Here is a 19,563-nt window from a genome sequence, read left to right on the forward strand (position 1 = left end):
TTTCTTTACTTACCTATTGTTCACCTAACACCTTTTTTGCATTATTGGTTAGAGCTTGTAAGTAAGCATTTCACTGTAAGGTCTACACCTGTTGTATTCGACGCATGTGACAAATAAACTTTGATTTGATTCTCACATTTTGTTACGTTATAGCCTTATTCTAAAATGGATGAAATTGTTTTTTCCTAATGAATCTACACACAACATGCCATAATTACAAAGCAAAAACAGGTTTAGAAATGTTTGCAGATGTATTAAAAATGTAAAAACGGAAATAACACATTTACGTAAATATTCAGACCCTTTACTGAGTACTTTGTTGAAACACCTTTGGCAGTGATTACAGCCTTGAGTCTTCTTGGGTATGACGCTACAAGCTTGGCACACCCATATTTTGGGAGCTTCTTCCATTCTTTGCAGATCCACTCAAGCTCTGTCAGGTTGGATGGGGAGCGTCGTCACTTTGTCATTATGTGGTATTGTGTGTAGATTGAGGGGGGGGGAATCACTTAATCCATTTTTGAATAAAGCTGTAAGGTAACAAAAATGTGGAAGGGAAGGGGTCTGAATACTTTCCGAACACAGTGTAAATATTCAGTGCTTTGCATCTATTATGTTACTTAATGATGATAGCTTCTTGAATCTCTCAATCAATCAGAGACGATTACTGCTTGCAGCCAGCAATGACGAATCACCGCACTCAAATTAAATCAAGCTTTACTTATATAGCACATTTCAGACATGGAAGCAATGCAATGCGCTTCACAGGAAAAAATAATAAATATTTCAGTTCGTCTTGGATGTATAATGTTATGTATCTTCCCCTCCCCCTCAGCGGACTGAAAAGATTTTGCATTGGTCCCAATATCCTCAAAAACTTCTACAGCTGCACCATTGAGAGCATCCTGACCGATTGCATCACTGCCTGGTATGACAACTGCTCGGCATTCGACCGTGAGGCGCTTCAGAGAGTAGTGAGTACGCCCCAGTACATCACTGGGGCCAAGATTCCTGCCATCTAGGACCTATATATTAGGTGGTGTCAGAGGAAAGCCCATAAAATTGTCAGAGACTCCAGTCACCCAAGTCATAGACTGTTTTCTCTGCTATCGTACAGCAAGCGGTACCGGAGCACCAAGTCTAGGACCAAAAGGCTCATCAACAGCTTCTATCCCCAAGCCATTAGACTGCTGAACAATTCATAACAATCGCCACCTGACAATTGACCCCCCCCCCTTTCTGTACACTGCTGCTACTGTTTGTTTGTTACCTATGCATAGTCACTTCGCCCCCACCTACATGTACAGATTACCTCAACTAGGGAAGGGGTCTGAATACTTTCCAAATGCACTGTAAATATTCAGTGCTTTGCATCTATTATGTTACTTAATGATGATAGCTCCTTGAATCTCTCAATCAGAGCTGATTACTGCTATGCAATGCACTTCACAGGAAAACAAATTATGAATATATTTATTACAAAACAAACATGAGGATAAAAAACTAAAGAATAACAAAAACTGAAAGACAAAAAAAGCCCCCTAAGGAAAAGCAAAGCTAAATAGTTGTGTTTTAAAATCTCTTAAATATGTCCACAGTTTTGGCCCAGCAACAGAAGAACCTTTACATTTACATTTACATTTTAACCTTTAAATAAATTATATTAAAAAAAAAAAATCACAGGCAGCCAGTGCAGAGACTTTAAAACCAGTATAATGTGTGCTCTCTGTCTGGTCTTGGTCAGCACCCGTGCTGCAGCATTCTGTATGTTTTGCAGTTGACCAATTGCTTTCTTGGGTAGAACAGACAGGAGAGCATTACAGTAGTCAAGCCTGCTTGAAATAAAAGCATGGATAAATCTCTGTATCAGCCTGAGAGAGAAACAGCCGCACCTTGGCAATGTTCCTCAGGTGTTAAAAAGTGTGTGGACACCTGCTCGTCAAACATCTCATTCCAAAATCATGGGCATTAATATGGAGTTGGTCCCCTCTTTGCTCCTATAACAGCCGCCAATCTTCTGGCAAGGCTTTCCACTAGATGTTGGAACAATGCTGCGGGGACTTGCTTCCATTCAGCCACAAGAGCATTAGTGAGGTCAGGCATTGATGTTGGGCGATAGGCCTGGTTCAAAGTCGTTTCAATTCATACCAAAGGTGTCCGATGGGGTTGAGGTCAAGGCTCTGTGCAGGCCAGTCAAGTTCTTCCACACCGATTTCAACAAACCATTTCTGTATGCATTCCCCAAACTGTTGGAAGTTGGAAGCACTGAATCCTCTATAATGTCATTGTATGCTGTAGCATTAAGATTTCCCTTCACTGGAACTAAGGGGCTTAGCCCGAACCATAAAAAACAGCCCCAGACCAGTTTTCCTCCTCCACCACCTTTACAGTTGGCACTATGCATTCGGGCAGGTAACATTCTCCTGGCATCCACCAAACCCAGATTCATCTGTCAGACTGCCAGATGGTGAAGTGGGATTCATCACTCCAGGGAACGTGTTTCTACTGCTCCAGTGTCCAAAGGAAACGAGTTTTACACCATCTCCAGTCAACGCTTGGCATTGCACATGGTGATCTGAGGCTTGTGTGCGGCTACTCAGCCATGGAAACCCATTTCATGAAGCTCCCGACGAACAGTTAGTGTGCTGACATTGCTACCAGAGGACAGACGATTTTTACATGCTACACGCTTCAGCACTCTATAGTCACGTTCTGTGAGCTTGGGTGGCCTACCACTTTGCGGCTGAGCCGTTGTTGCTCCTAGACGTTTCCACTTAACAATAACAGCACTTACAGTTGACCGGGGCAGCTCTAGCAGGGCAGAACATTGACAAACTGACTTGTTGGAAAGGTGGCATTTTATGACAGTGCCACGTTGAAAGTCACTGAGATCTTCGGTAAGGCCATTCTACTGTCAATGTTTCCTATGGAGATTGCATGGCTGTGTGCTCGATTTTATACACCTGTCAGCAACATGTGTGGCTCAAATAGCCAAATCCACTAATTTGAAGGTGTGTCCACATACTTTTGTATAGTATATATGCAATTAAAAACTGTTTTGAAGAAGGTGGTGGGGATAGGATCGAGAAGGTAGGTAGAAGGCTGAAGTTGTGATATCATGTTCCTGAGCATGTCTGTGTCGACCAGGGAAAATAACTATAGTACATAGTGCCTTTGTGTGAGAAAGGAGGGTCCATGTCAAACTTCTCATCAGGTCTTGCTTTGACTGATACCCAGCCTAATGTTTGTTATCTTATCACTGAAATATGCCGCAAACTCATCACATTTAGATGTGATGAATTCACCAGTGGAAACAGTTACTTTAGAAGTTATAACATTAGAATGAATTATCAACAGCGAATGAGTGGTGCTAGTCAACGAACAATTGAGGCCTGGATAAATATACTTGACTCTGTAAAGAATAATCTCAGATAAAGCCCAACACATACAAATAAACTATCCATAGAGCCCAACACATACAGTACATACAAACAATATATTTCAAGTGATGGGGTGCTATGGGAAGGGTTTTGCCTGGTCACCAGGTGGGGGGAGTGAGGGGGTGACTGGCCCTCAATGGGATGGGAGATTTTTTTTTCCTGTTTATACTGAATTTGTTATTACTTAAACTCTATGTATTTCTTACTGTTGGTTTTCTTTTGACAGGCAGCCTACGAGTACATGTTTTATAAACTTATAGATTGAAATGGATAATGTACCTGTAACACCACCAACAACAAATGACAAAAATAAAAACGTATGTATGTATATATACTGCTCAAAAAAATAAAGGGAACACTTAAACAACACATCCTAGATCTGAATGAATAAAATAATAATATTAAATACTTTTTTTCTTTACATAGTTGAATGTGCTGACAACAAAATCACACAAAAATAATCAATGGAAATCCAATTTATCAACCCATGGAGGCCTGGATTTGGAGTCCCACTCAAAATTAAAGTGGAAAACCACACTACAGGCTGATCCAACTTTAATGTAATGTCCTTAAAACAAGTCAAAATGAGGCTCAGTAGTGTGTGTGGCCTCCACGTGCCTGTATGACCTCCCTACAACCCCTGGGCATGCTCCTGATGAGGTGGCGGATGTTCTCCTGAGGGATCTCCTCTCAGACCTGGACTAAAGCATCCGCCAACTCCTGGACAGTCTGTGGTGCAACGTGGCGTTGGTGGATGGAGCGAGACATGATGTCCAAGATGTGCTCAATTGGATTCAAGTCTGGGGAACGGGCGGGCCAGTCCATAGCATCAATGCCTTCAAATCAAATCAAAATCAAATCAAATGTATTTATATAGCCCTTCATATATCAGCTGAAATCTCAAAGTGCTGTACAGAAACCCAGCCTAAAACCCCAAACAGCAAGCAATGCATGTGAAAGAGGCACGGTGGCTAGGAAAAACTCCCTAGGAAAAACTCCCTAGAAAGGCCAAAAACCTAGGAAGAAACCTAGAGAGGAACCAGGCTATGAGGGGTGGCCAGTCCTCTTCTGGCTGTGCCGGGTGGATATTATAACAGAACATGGTCAAGATGTTAAAATGTTCATAAATGACCAGCATGGTCAAATAATAATAATCATTGTAGTTGTCGAGGGTGCAACAAGCACGTCCGGTGAACAGGTCAGGGTTCCGTGGCCGCAGGCAGAACAGTTGAAACTGGAGCAGCAGCATGGCCAGGTGGACTGGGGACAGCAAGGAGTCATCATGCCAGGTAGTCCCGAGGCATGGTCCTAGGGCTCAGGTCCTCCGAGAGAAAGAAAGAAAGAGAGAAAGAGAGAATTAGAGAGAGCATATTTAAATTCACACAGGACACCGGATAAGACAAGAGAATACTCCAGATGAAACAGACTGACCCTAGCCCCCCGGCACATAAACTACTGCAGCATAAATACTGGAGGCTGAGACAGGAGGGATCAGAAGACACTGTGGCCCCATCCGATGATACCCCCGGACAGGGCCAAACAGGCAGGATATAACCCCACCCACTTTGCCTTCCTCTTGCAGGAACTGCTGACACACTCCAGCCACATGAGGTCTAGCATTGTCTTGCATTAGGAGGAACCCAGGGCCAACCGCACCAGCATATGGTCTCACAAGGGGTCTGAGGATCTCATCTCAGTACCTAATGGCAGTCAGGCTACCTCTGGCGAGCACATGGAGGGCTGTGCGGCCCCCCAAAGAAATGCCACCCCACACCATGACTGACCCACCGCCAAACCGGTCATGCTGAAGGATGTTGCAGGCAGCAGAACGTTCTCCACGGCATCTCCAGACTCTTGTCACATCTGTCACGTGCTCAGTGTGAACCTGCTTTCATCTGTGAAGAGCACAAGGCGCCAGTGGCGAATTTGCCACTCTTGGTGTTCTCTGGCAAATGCCAAACGTCCTGCACGGTGTTGGGCTGTAAGCACAACCCCTACCTGTGGACGTCGGGCCCTCATACCACCCTCATGGAGTCTGTTTCTGACCGTTTGAGCAGACACATGCACATTTGTGGCCTGCTGGAGGTCATTTTGCAGGGCTCTGGGAGCTCTGCTCCTGCTCCTCCTTGCACAAAGGCGGAGGTAGCGGTCCTGCTGCTGGGTTGTTGCCCTCCTACGGCCTCCTCCACGTCTCCTGATGTACTGGCCTGTCTCCTGGTAGCGCCTCCATGCTCTGGACACTACGCTGACAGACACAGCAAACCTTCTTGCCACAACTCGCATTGATGTGCCATCCTGGATGAGCTGCACTACATGAGCCACTTGTGTGGGTTGTAGACTCCGTCTCATGCTACCACTAGAGTGAAAGCACCGCCAGCATTCAAAAGTGACCAAAACATCAGCCAGGAAGCATAGGAACTGAGAAGTGGTCTGTGGTCCCCACCTGCAGAACCACTCCTTTATTGGGGGTGTCTTGCTAATTGCCTATAATTTCCACCTGTTGTCTATTCCATTTGCACAACAGCATGTGAAATTTATTGTCAATCAGTGTTGCTTCCTAAGTGGACAGTTTGATTTCACAGAAGTGTGATTGACTTGGAGTTACATTGTGTTGTTTAAGTGTTCCCTTTATTTTTTTGAGCAGTATATATATATATATATATATAAATGTTAGGCCACACACCTGAGAGCTCCTCAAGGCACAAGTGTGCCGCAGCACACCGGTTGAAAGCCACTGCACTAGGACCAGGACTACACCTTTCTCAGACAGGACTCAACATGGTAATTAGCTAACATCATTATGGGCATCGTTAGCTTCTCTCACTGTAAGACATCTGTGTTCTCTATCCAACTCCATTTACCGTACAGTACAATGAGACAGACAATCTGAGCATGTAAAGACCTAGTTAGGACGTACAGCCATGCAGATCTGAGCTGTAGGAGAGGAGAGTCAAGTGGTGTTCGGTTGACAACATGGGCTGCGTCTAAAAAATCCTTGCTTCCTCTCAAAGCTCATTGGAGGAGAGTATCCAAGGCCCCTACCTCGGACATCCTTGTCAAAATTAACTTTGAAAGAAATTGAGGAAAGATGTAGCAAGCTAGTAATGTTTTCAGACACAACCAATGTGTTTATGTTGTGAGGAAACTCCCTCAGGCACAAACATATAAATATACTTTTCACCTATTTTGTCAAAACTATAATACTTTTATTCTGTTCATGGTTAACACATCCATTTTTTCACCATTTACTCACCATTTATTACCATGCTTGATCACACCTCTGTGTACTTACTTACTAGCCTTTATTACAGTATAGTGTGCTTCAAAAGACACATGCTACATTCCTGTACACAATGGACTATATTGCATGCAATTGTCAACTAACATATCAAAACAATACACACCACTTAAATGAAAACAATTAAATAGGACTTAGACTCCAGTCACTACTTAGTTAAAAACCATTCCAGGATCACTCCTTAAATCAGAGAGCGGGCCTTTAATTCACCTTTGGAAAACATTAAACTAATGATCTATAGAATCTATACGTTCCCTGTTCTGTTCAAAGGAACTAAACCACATGGCAGCAATACAGTATATGGCTACTTTATTTACATGTATCAAGTGTATTTTGTGATTGTTCTTTTAAAGGTTTTAAGGCAAGACTAAAGACATATGTTAGCTATCTATTAAAGTGTGCTACATTACTAATACAGAAGTTCCTGTCATACTCTGCTGGTCACATTAAGCGCACAGTTAAAAAAAAAAGAAAGTGTACCGTTCAAGATCAAGCGAATGTTATTACTCTGCCTTTATCCATGCCGGTATGGACATACCATACAAATGTGCATGGCTTGGTTAGGTAACAGTTGGACCAATAAAGTTGTATTGTTGTCTAAGCTTAGATACAAGGCAGCAGGACTGATCATTGAAATAGAATAACTGACTTGAAAGGGAATGTCCATTCTAGTGCCTGTATTTCTATGGCTATGATGCTATTACACTCCACACCCTTAAAACAGAGTGTCGTGTCATTCTGTGTTTAATTTGAAGGACTGATAGAAAGCGATACGAGAGAGAGAGAGAAAATGTATACAGAATTCACTTCATGCACAGGAGAAGTAAAAACGTCACCAACACCATACAAATTGAGAAAAACAAATGTAAACACAAGTAACAAACTCTTGGTCCTTGAAGTCACAGCATGTTCAAAATGTAACTCTACCCACAGAGCAGATCACACTCAATACTGCAATTTAAAAACAAAGCAAAATTACTGGACATAAAAACACAGCCTAGTGTTTCAATTGACTCTGTACATCTCGGGCCTATTCCAAATGGCACCCTATTTCCTATAGTGCACTACTTTTGATGAGGGCCTATAGCGCTCTAGTCAAAAGTAGAACACTACATAGGAAAAAGGGTATTATTTGTGACACACCCACTAAGTCACATGACTGGGAGGCTGGAAGGTACAGTACCAGAACAACCCTACTGCAAATGTATGCCCCCTTTTTTACAACGACAACCTTTTTTACTCAGAATCTTGTTCCACACACAAGTAGTGTACAGTATTTGGAGGAGCATGACTTAATCTCTTTGTACATTTTCACAATCAGACCCTTTCTCATTTCCATATACAGAACAGATTATGACCACCAGACCACCATGTGTTGACTGCTCTGGTAATAATCAAATCTGAGGTCTAGTATAGCAAGGGGCTGGATGCATATAATAACCCATACACGCACCAAGCCCCTCCCACATCCCTGTTCAGGAGGACATAATGTCACAGAACGTTCAGATAGAAATATATTGTGTAGACCAGGCATTAGTGTCTGTCATGACTTACGTAAAGCATGTCAGCCCTACACATTACCAGTGGTGTAAAGTACTGAAGTAAAAATACTTTAAAGTACTACTTAAGTAATTTTTGAGGGTATCTATTTATATTTTTACAACTTTTACTCCAGTACATTCCTGAAAAAAAAAGTACATTTTACCCAAATTTCAAAAGCTCAGGCAGGACAGCAATGTGTTCCAATTCACACACCTATAAATATAACACGTTGTCATCCATACTGCCTCTGATCTGCTGACGGACTCACTAAACACTGTGTTTGTAAATTATGTCTGAGGCCGTGTCTAGACTTGACAACTTCATGCAGCTTTATGATTCTGATCATGGAATTCCAAACGCATCATGTGTCTACACTTACAGTGCATTCGGAAAGTATTCCGACCCCTCCCCTTTTCCCACATTATTTTACGTTACAGCCTTATTATAAAAGGGATTACATTTTTTTCCCCTCATCAATCTACACACAATAACCCATAATGACAAAGCAAAAACAAGTTTTTACAAAATTCTTATTTAAATAAGTATTCAGACACTTTGCTATGAGACTCTAAATTGAGCTCAGGTGCATCCTGTTTCCATTGATCCTTAAGATGTTTCTAAAATTTGATTGGAGTCCACCTGTGGTAAATTATATTGATTGGACATGATTTGGAAAGGTACACACCCATTAATATGAGGTCACACAGTTGACAGTGCATGTCAGAGCAAAAACCAAGCCATTAGGTAGAAGGAATTGTCCGTAGAGCTCTGAGACAAGATTGTGTTGAGGCACAGATCTGGGGAAGGGTACTAAAAAAGTTCTGCAGCGTTAAAGAACACAGTGGCCTCCATCATTCTTAAATGGAATAAGTTTGGAACCACCAAGACTCTCCCTAGAGCTGGCCGCCCAGCCAAACTGAACAATCGGGGGAGAAGGGCCTTGGTCAGGGAGGTGACCAAGAACCCGATGGTCACTCTGACAGAGGTCTAGAGTTCCTCCTTGGAGATGGGAGAATCTTCTGGAAGGACAACCATCTCTGCAGCCATCCACCAACCAGGCACTTATGGTAGTGGCTAGATGGAAGCCACTACCCAGTAAAAGGCACATGACAGCCTGCTTGGAGTTTGCCAAAATTCACCTAAAGGACTCTTAGACCATGAGAAACAGGATTCTGTGTGATGAAACCAAGAGTGAACTCCTTGGCCTGAATACCAAGCGTCACATCTGGAGGAACCCTGGCACCATCCCTACAGTGAAGCATGGTGGCAGCATCATGTTGTGGGGATGTTTTTCAGTGGCAGGGACTGGGAGACTAGTCAGGATCAAGAGAAAGATGAACGGAGCAAAGTATAGAGAGATCGTTGATGAAAACCTGCTCCAGAGCGCTCAGAACCTCAGACTGGGGTCGAAGGTTCACCTAACAGAACAACAACCCTAAGCACATAGCCAAGACAACGCAGGAGTGGCTTCTAGACAAGTCTCTGAATGTCCTTGAGTGGCCCAGCCAGAGCCCAGACTTGAACCTGATCAAACATCTCTGGAGAGACCTGGAAATAGCTGTGCAGCGACGCTCCCCATCCAACCTGACAGAGCTTGAGAGGATCTGCAGAGAAGAATGGGAGACACTGCCCAAATACAGGTTTGCCAAGCTTGTAGCGTCATACCCAAGAAGACTCAAGGCTATAATTGCTTCCAAAGGTGCTTCAACAAAGTACTGAGTAAAGGGTCTGAATATTTATGTAAATGTGATGTGAAACTTTTTTTATACATATGCAAACATTTCTAAAACCTGTTTTGGGTTTTGTATATAGATTGATTAGGATTATTATTTTTTTATCAATTTTAGAATAAGGCTGTAACGTAACAAAATGTGAAAGTCAAGAGGTCTGAATACTTTCCGAATGCACTGTATATGTATCTACCGTGTCCACAGTGTCTCCGGATTCCCTTTCCCCGCGCTATATTCAAATGCCAGTATGCATTCTACAAACGGTGGAATAGGCCAAATATGACAATAACACCACAACTGATGGCAATAGCTAACTACTGTAGTTAACCTCTAACTCGCCAGCAAGCTACTCTGAAGGGATTGCAAACTGGTTAGCATAACTCTAGCCAAGAAAAAACAGTTTTTCTAAATATTAGCTAGCATTTATGAGGCCAGCAAACACTATCCTCACATGCTAGGAACGTATTTCCTCCAACGTTATTATGAAAAGGTGCCTCGGTCCCAAAACACATGTTTTCTGGAGACTTGTGTGAGGAGTGCTGATCCCGTCACCCACTGTATGCGCATTCAGTAGCCTGATTGTGTCCAGACTGAGGAGAAATCCGCACGCAACACATTCAGCCAGAATGAACACAATCAGACCAGTCTTTTCAATGCGATCTTCTTATACTGATAGCAGAAGTCGCTGTAATTTTTTGTGAAGAATCAACAACAACTGGGACACAATTATGAAGTGGAACGAAATTTATTGGATATTTCAAACTTTTAACAAATAAAAAATTGAAAAATTGGCCGTGCAAAATTATTCAGCCCCTTTACTTTCAGTGCAGCAAACTCTCTCCAGAAGTTCAGTGAGGATCTCTGAATGATCCAATGTTGACCTAAATGACTAATGATGATAAATAGAATCCACCTGTGTGTAATCAAGTCTCCGTATAGATGCACCTGCTCTGTGATAGTCTCAGAGGTCCGTTTAAAGCGCAGAGAGCATCATGAAGAACAAGGAACACACCAGGCAGGTCCAAGATACTGTTGTGGAGAAGTTTAAAGCCGGATTTGGATACAAAAAGATTTCCCAAGCTTTAAACATCCCAAGGAGCACTGTGCAAGCGATAATATTGAAATGGAAGGAGTATCAGACCACTGCAAATCTACGAAGACCCGGCCGTCCCTCTAAACTTTCAGCTCATACAAGGAGAAGACTGATCAGAGATGCGGCCAAGAGGCCCATGATCACTCTGGATGAACTGCAGAGATCTACAGCTGAGGTGGGAGACTCTGTCCATAGGACAACAATCAGTCGTATACTGCACAAATCTGGCCTTTATGGAAGAGTGGCAAGAAGGAAGCCATTTCTTAAAGATATCCATAAAAAGTGTCTTTTAAAGTTTGCCACTAGCCACCTGGGAGACACACCAAACATGTGGAAGAAGGTGCTCTGGTCAGATGAAACCAAAATCGAACTTTTTGGCAACAATGCAAAACGTTATGTTTGGCGTAAAAGCAACACAGCTCATCACCCTGAACCCACCATCCCCACTGTCAAACATGGTGGTGGCAGCATCATGGTTTGGGCCTGCTTTTCATCAGCAGGGGCAGGGAAGATGGTTAAAATTGATGGGAAGATGGATGGAGCCAAATACAGGACCATTCTGGAAGAAAACCTGATGGAGTCTGCAAAAGACCTGAGACTGGGACGGAGATTTGTCTTCCAACAAGACAATGATCCAAAACATAAAGCAAAATCTACAATGGAATGGTTGACAAATAAACATATCCAGGTGTTAGAATGACCAAGTCAAAGTCCAGACCTGAATCCAATCGAGAATCTGTGGAAAGAACTGAAAACTGCTGTTCACAAACGCTCTCCATCCAACCTCACTGAGCTCGAGCTGTTTTGCAAGGAGGAATGGGCAAAAATTTCAGTCTCTCGATGTGCAAAACTGATAGAGACATACCCCAAGTGACTTACAGCTGTAATCGCAGCAAAAGGTGGCGCTACAAAGTATTAACTTAAGGGGGCTGAATAATTTAAGTTTTTTATTTCTTAAAAAAGTTTGAAATATCCAATAAATTTCGTTCCACTTCATGATTGTGTCCCACTTGTTGTTGATTCTTCACAAAAAATTACAGTTTTATATCTTTATGTTTGAAGCCTGAAATGTTGCAAAAGGTCAAAGTTTAAGGGGGCCGAATACTTTCGCAAGGCACTGTAAGTGTCAAGTGTAGACACGACCTGAGTGTTGGAGTCCGTTCGTAAATTTAAAAAAACAAGAACATTGTGCCATCTGGTTTGCTTATTATAAGTCATTTGATATATAGAATTTACTTTTACTCAATTGAGTACTTGTTCCACCACTGTACTTAAAGTACATTTAAAACCAGATACTTTTAGACTTACTCAAGTAGTATTTTACTGTGTGACTTTCATTTGAGTCATTTTCTATTGTGTCTTTACTTTTACTCATGTAAATGTAGTACTTTTTCCAACACTGCACATTACATTTCTACACTTTCAACTATTATTTTTTTTTTAAATGTAACCTTTATTTTAACTAGGCAAGTCAGTTAAGAACAAATTCTTTATAGATGGCCTAGGAACAGTCGGTTAACTGCCTTGTTCAGGGGCAGAACGACAGATTTTTACCTTGTCAGCTCGGGGATTCAATCTAGCAACCTTTGCTGGCCCAACGCTCTAACCACTAGGCTACCTGCCTCCCTCAATACACCCCACCTCCCTCTGAGCCCACATCTGGAAGCAACTGTCCCCTCGCCATCAGATCTTCTTGGGTCGTCCTTTGCCCAGGTGGTAGTAGTAGAGCAGAGTGACCAGGAGGAAGATTACTCGGCTGAGGAGGAGGAGGATTGCAGCGTTGGGCAACGAGCCTATCTCCACAAGAGTGACTGACGTCACTGAAATTACAGAATTGAGACAACAGTTATAACTAAGAATAAAACACATATTGATTGATAATGTACGACAGTCAGTCAGCAGGAAATACCCCATTCATATTTAATGAAACTGAAGAGTGACTCTTCAACATGTGCAGCTCAATGAGACTCCAAACTGTGCTACTGTGTCTCGACCACTAGAGGACAGTGTTAACTCATACACAGTCTGAAGAATAGTGCATTGCACAGCAGGAGCAAGGTCCTTGATATCAACAAAAAGTCTAGATAGATGAAAACAATGCATGAAAACCTATCAAACATTTTTTTTTATCAGCATTGGAAAGAGTATATGGCCAGAAGGTCTGAGGAGCCTCCCTCAGTCAAATATGTGAATTGGTAAAAATGGGAAAGGTTTTATAATCTTAAGCGCTCACCTAAAAACTGGATGGCAAAGTAGCATGCTTCACTGAGCAGAGTCCACTGGATGATGATCTTCTCTTGTGTATAGACACCATTCCACATGATGAGGGACAGACCTGAAGGGGTCAGTTAGAGCTCAGGGTTAGAGTTAACACATTGAATGATGATCTCATGTGTACACCCCATTCCACAAGATGAGGGACAGACCTGAGGGAGGAAATTCCATGAATCACAAGTCAGAGGTCAGGGGTTAGAGAGGCCATGGGAGAGGGCCCAATGGTATGTAGGCATTCATATTCCAAATCTAAATACAGCTGTATAAGCTGCAGTGTTCAGTGAATGAGGAAATTGCACACTCCAAAAACCCTTGGCAAACTATCTACAGTATCATAAATACCTAATTTTAGGGCTCAAAAAAATTAAAAGATCACCCAAAATGTAGATAATGAGGTCTTCCTGAAACGCAGTAAAACTTATGCCAATGTAATTATTAGGCCTACTGGCTCAGATTCAAGCATGCAAGTACAGACAAATAAGGATGTGGGCTTTTATCGAAGTCTTCGACATATTTCCAGGTTGATTTTCCATCTCTAAATACTCTCGTCTGCCCACACACCCCACATGCTAGGACGAGGGAGGGAGATGAGTGGAGGTGTACATTGAGATGAGCGATGGCGAGGAGGAGAGTGGTTGTGATGAGGAAGCTAGCAGTATATCCCAGTCCTTTCATCCACCCACACATCCACATGGGAAGGGGGAAAGTGGGAGAAGGTGGGGTGCTGAGCTGAGGGATGAGGGATGAGGAGGGTATGACTGTGGGAGGGATGGAGGGATTAGGATGGTGTGACCGTGGAGTGATAGAGCTAGCAGTATGTATGTATATCCCTTCCTGCATGCCAGGATCCATCTGTTCCATCTCCCTCTCCTCTCCTCCTCTCACACTCTTTCCCTCCCTCTTTTCTGTGGTGTGTAAAATCATCCTAACTTCCTGCTTAATCTATTCCGTTCTTCTCTTTCCCTCTTCCTTTTCTGTCCCTCAATTTTTTTCTCCCTCTTCTCCTCCCCCCCACTCCCTGGTGATTTACAATCACCCTATCCTCCTCAATCTCTACCTCTTCCTGCCCTCACCATCCCTTTCTCCCTCTGCTCGTCACCCTATCCTCCTCACTTCACACAATGCCACTGAAATTCACAAAAATGTTGATGACGGGACAGTTATATTTTTTCTGTCAGGACAGTTGGAAAAGATATCGGGACCCCTTGCAATCATGACGCAATAAGCACCTACACATGCAGACTGTACTTGCTAAAGTTACAGAACGCTAAACCAAAAACCACACAAACCTGAAATTGGGTACATTGTAAACGCAGGTCCAACGAGGAAAAAACGTAGCTAGCTTGCTAGGATAGTTATTTTTTTTTCAGAGACATATTGTTTTGAAGCATTAGATGACCTAACGTGGTGAGTGAAGAACATTAATTTCTCTGGTCCCTACTGTTGCAATCATGAGTCAAGTGGCGCTATGCTGTTAAATACTCCCACGTTTCTGGTTTGATTAGCTGTTTTCAGCAACTGATATTTTTTTATTTGCTTGTCATATTGGCAGGTTTGTTAGCAACAAACTATTTAGGTAGCTTCTAGCCTAGTGTTTGATATGCAATGTGATCTCCTTGTAATGAACAGTGTCGAGTGTTCTGACAAGGCGGCAAACTTTTGTAGCTATGCCAGACAAAATCTGGCATTATCAGCTCATTGTTATGGATGTATCCTAATAAATGTCAATAGAAAACCGCTACTTTGCTGTTATTCTGACTGCAGAGGTAGTGACTGTGTTAACCGTAGCTAGCTGGCTAGCTAGCAAGCGAGGGATAAGAACGGAACATAAAGACTAATCAAATTAATGACTGGGTTGCATCTCTAGCAACCAAAAGATGAAAAAGTATATGAATTAGCTTATATAAATGAAAATATCTATGAAAAAAAATTGATTTCTACAAGTAAATGTGTACTTTCATATTGTTTTTTGTGGGATAAGCCAGATAAAGGCCTCTGTTACCACTGTAGCTCAGTTGGTAGAGCATGGCGCTTGCAACGCCAGGGTTGTGGGTTTGATTCCCATGGGGGGCCAGTATATAAAAATGTATGCACTCTACTGTAAGTCGCTCTGGATAAGAGCGTCTGCTAAAATGACTAAAATGATACATTACCTTGGAAATAATGGACGCCGCAGCGGGACGAGGTGCTTATCCCTTACTCAATAGAGAGAGGAAGAGAATTACTGAAGTCTTGACATATGCACTATTTATATTGACCTTATCTCCAACATGGCGGTTCTGAGGAGGGCGAGCGTCTTGCCGGTTCCTGCTCGACGTAGCTTTTTTTTATGCCTATTTTTGCATTAACTACTTTGTTTACTCAATGTTTGTGTGATAATAATAATAATAATAATAATAATAATAATAACTTCCTATGACTGACAAACACTTCTGGATCATGAATCGGAAGCTACACACACTACACCAAAAGTATGTGGACACCTGCTTGTCGAACATCACGGGCATTAACAAATCATGAGAATGAATATGGAGTTGCCGCCCCCGCTGCTATAACAACCTCCACCATTCTGGGATGCTTTCCAATAGATGTTGGAAGATTGCTGCGGGGACTTGCTTCCATTCAGCCACAAGAGCATTAGTGAGGTCGGGCACTGATGTTGGGCGATTAGGCCTGGCTGACAGTTGGCGTTCCAATTCATCCCAAAGGTGTTCAATGGGGTTGAGGTCAGGGCTCTGTGCAGGCAAGTCAAGTTCTTCCACACCAATTTCGACAAACCATTTCTGTATGGACCTCAACTTGTACACGGGGGCATTGTTATGCTGAAACAGGAAAGGGCCTTCCCCAAACTGTTGCCACAAAGTTGGAAGCACAGAATTGTCTAGTATTCCAGTTCTGGGAGGCTGAGAGCTCCTGACTAACAGTTCTTGTGCTGCAGTCTCTTCCAGAGGTAGTGATTGTTGCAACTGAGGACAGACGATTTACAAACTTCAGCACTCAGTGGTCCCATTCTGTGAGCTTATTGACCCACAACTTCGCGGCTGAGCTGTTGTTGCTCCTAGATGTTTCCCCTTTACAATAACATCACTTAGAGTTGACTGAGGCAGCTCTAGCAGGGCAGAAATTTGACGAACTGACTTGTTGGAAAGGTGGCGTCCTATGACGGTGTCTCTTTGAAAATTACTGAGGTCATCAGTAAGGCCATTCCACCGCCAATGTTTGTCTATGGATATTGCATGGCTGTGTGCTCGCTTTTATACACCTGTCAGCAATGGGTGTGGCTGAAATAGCCAAATTCACTCATTTTAAGGGGTGTCCACATACACTGTATACAGAAGAATCTCTTGGCTTCCCAGGTCTGGAATCGAATCAAATGTATTTATATAGCCCTTATTACATCAGCTGATATCTCAAAGTGCTGTACAGAAACCCAGCCAAAAACCCCAAAAAGCAAATAATGCAGGTGGAATACTACATTCACTCCTTCGTACCCCGCACAGTGGGCTTACCTGTTTCTGCTGACCAAGATAACCAATGGCAACGAAGAAGAAGGAAGGAAAGGGGGATTCCAAGCTAGGCTGAAAAAAATCAAACAGTATAGCTCCCACAATCTTCTTATTGTCAATTTCCTTCAACCAATCTTCAGACATTTTGTGTCAGTGCAATAAATGTTGAGTGCCCTTCTCTATAAGCTTGCTGAAATTCTGTTGTTCCTTTGTTTACAAAGAAATATCATTGTATTTGGTAAAACATTTTTTCCCATCAGTTTTCTAAGAGCTGGCAGCAAGCATATAGGTCTGCTGTTAGAACCAGTAAAGGATGCTTTGCCACTCGTGGGTAGCGGAATGACTTTGGCTTCGCTCCAGGCCTGAGGACAAAGACATTCCTCTAGGCTCAGATTAAAGATATGACAGATAGGAGTGGCTATAGAGTCAGCTACCACTCAGTAGATTTCCATCTAAGTTGTCAATGCCAGTAGGTTTGTCATTATTGATCGATAACATAAATTATTCCACCTCTCCCACACTAACTTTACAAAATTCAAACTTCCTTTGCTTTTTTTCTCCATTATTTTTTTTTTTATGCATGAATACGATGGCTCACTGTTTGCTGTTGGCATTTCCTGCCTACATTTGCCAATGAAGTAATCATTGAAATAATTGGAAACATCAAATGATTCGATGAGAGATGGAGTTGAATTCGTCTTTCTGACCATAATTTCATTTAAAGTATGCCAACGTTTTTTCCATCATACTTTATATCATTAACCTTGGTTTCATAATACCGTTTCTTCTTCTTTTTGTTGAGTTTAGTCACAATTTCTGAATTTGCAGTAAGTCAGATGTGCAGATAGACATATTAGCTACTAATTTTGCCCCATCTCTTTCAACCACACAGTTTTTTCAATTCCTCATCAATCCATAATCCTTAACAATTCTAACAGTCAGTTTCTTAACAGGTGCATGTTTATCAGTAATTGGAAAAAGCTATTTCATAAATTCATCAAGTGTAGCATCTGGATGCTCTTTATTAACCACATCAGACCAATACATATTTTTAACATCATCCACATAAGAATCACAGCCAAATCTGTTGATGATCTCTTATACACTATTTGAGGCCCAGCTTCCAGAGCTTTGGCTTTCCTGGATATAGCCATTATATTGTGATCACTGCATGCAGTCGGTACGGATACAGCTTTAGAGAAAAGTTCTACAGTAAATATGGATGATCTTGTTCCTGTAGTGTTTATAAACACCCTGGTAAATTGATTAATAACCTGAACCAGATTACAGGTACTGGTTACAGTGAGAAGCTTCCTCTTGAGCGGACAGCTTGATGAAAACCACAAAATAGCACTTGGCGGCCTAGCAACACCCCAATAGCAACACCCCAAAAGAAAAGGCTTTAGATGTGCCAAGTGAACCTGCAACCACAACACTTCAGTAACACTTGACATAAGATATTCTCTATGCATTACAGGGATATGGCTCTGAATATATACAGCAACACCTCCCCCATAAGCATTCCTGTCTTTTCTATAGATGTAATATCATTGCTACCTCTGTATCATCAAATCAATTATCTAAGTGAGTCTCAGAAATGGCTAATATATGAATGTTATCTGATGTTAGCAAGTTATTGATTTCATAAACCATGGGCTATTTTCAGCCCTTTCCTGGGTAGCTTATCTGGGATTGACAATATGTGACCAACCACCTTGATTTGGTCTCATATAGCAACATTTGAAACTGTTTTTTAAATTAGATAAAAGCAGAGACACAGGGCTACAAAATGGTATATCATACACTGTATTTGAATGAACGAAAGTAATTCTGCTTTGAAAGTTGATGAACTTGTAACCTCACTTTTGAGAAAATGGCCTTTGAATGATTTGGTACCTAATGGATAGCTCTTCTTTGTCTACACCCATTCAGCATCGTTCACAGCCTCTTAAGCTTTAGCTCCACCAATCTCTTTAAGGGTTGATCCGAGTGTTCTGTCCTAACAACAGCAGTCAAGCACCCAAGCTAACTGGCTAACAGTTGTCACATTGACATTCTATTAAAATGGACACTTATACAGTTACAGACACTGCACCTAGCAGGAAACTCTCTTTGTTTTATCAATAACTCCTGGTTTGAGAGCTTGAACAATAGGCTATAACTAGCCAAGCAAGTGGCTCTGAAATACGAATAATAAGATCATACACGTAACGTTAGCTAGCGAGTGTCACGGCTGTCGAAGTGATTAGACCAAGGCGCAGTGGGTTGCGTGCTCATAATTATATTTATTATAGCGAACACGGAAAAACAATAAACAAAGAACGACAGCTAACAGATTTGCAGGCTAAACTAACAGCAGTGCAAATACAACTACCCACAATCAACCAGGTGAAAACAAGCTCCCTATATATGACTCTCAATCAGGAACAATGATGTACAGCTGTTCCTGATCGAGAGCCACACAGACCAACAAAGAAATATACAAACTCGAAAAACCTAGAATACCAAAACAAGAACATACACCAAAACCCCAGAATACATAAATAAAACACCCCTCTACATACATATAACCCCCGAACCACATAAAACAAATCCCCCCCTGCCACGTCCTGACCAAACTACAATAACAAATAACCCCTTTTACTGGTCAGGACGTGACAGCGAGCCAGCCAGCTAACGT

At 42.1% G+C, this 19,563-nt stretch overlaps 1 protein-coding gene across 1 annotated transcript in view; it reads right to left on the reverse strand.

Moving 5' to 3' along the window:
• Nucleotides 1–12,673: 12,673 nt before the first annotated feature.
• LOC115152434 (tumor protein p53-inducible protein 11-like) overlaps nucleotides 12,674–19,563 on the reverse strand; it is a 145,470-nt gene continuing 138,580 nt past the window's right edge. The window contains exons 5-6 of the mRNA XM_029697311.1: nucleotides 13,337–13,438; nucleotides 12,674–12,923 (exon numbers count right to left, since the gene is read on the reverse strand). Of these exons, the coding sequence (XP_029553171.1) occupies nucleotides 12,787–12,923; nucleotides 13,337–13,438 (239 nt within the window). The 3' untranslated portion in view covers nucleotides 12,674–12,786. The remainder of the gene's footprint in view (nucleotides 12,924–13,336; nucleotides 13,439–19,563) is intronic.

This window comes from Salmo trutta, chromosome 17 (assembly GCF_901001165.1).
Source record: "Salmo trutta chromosome 17, fSalTru1.1, whole genome shotgun sequence".
Taxonomy (NCBI): Eukaryota; Metazoa; Chordata; class Actinopteri; order Salmoniformes; family Salmonidae; genus Salmo; species Salmo trutta.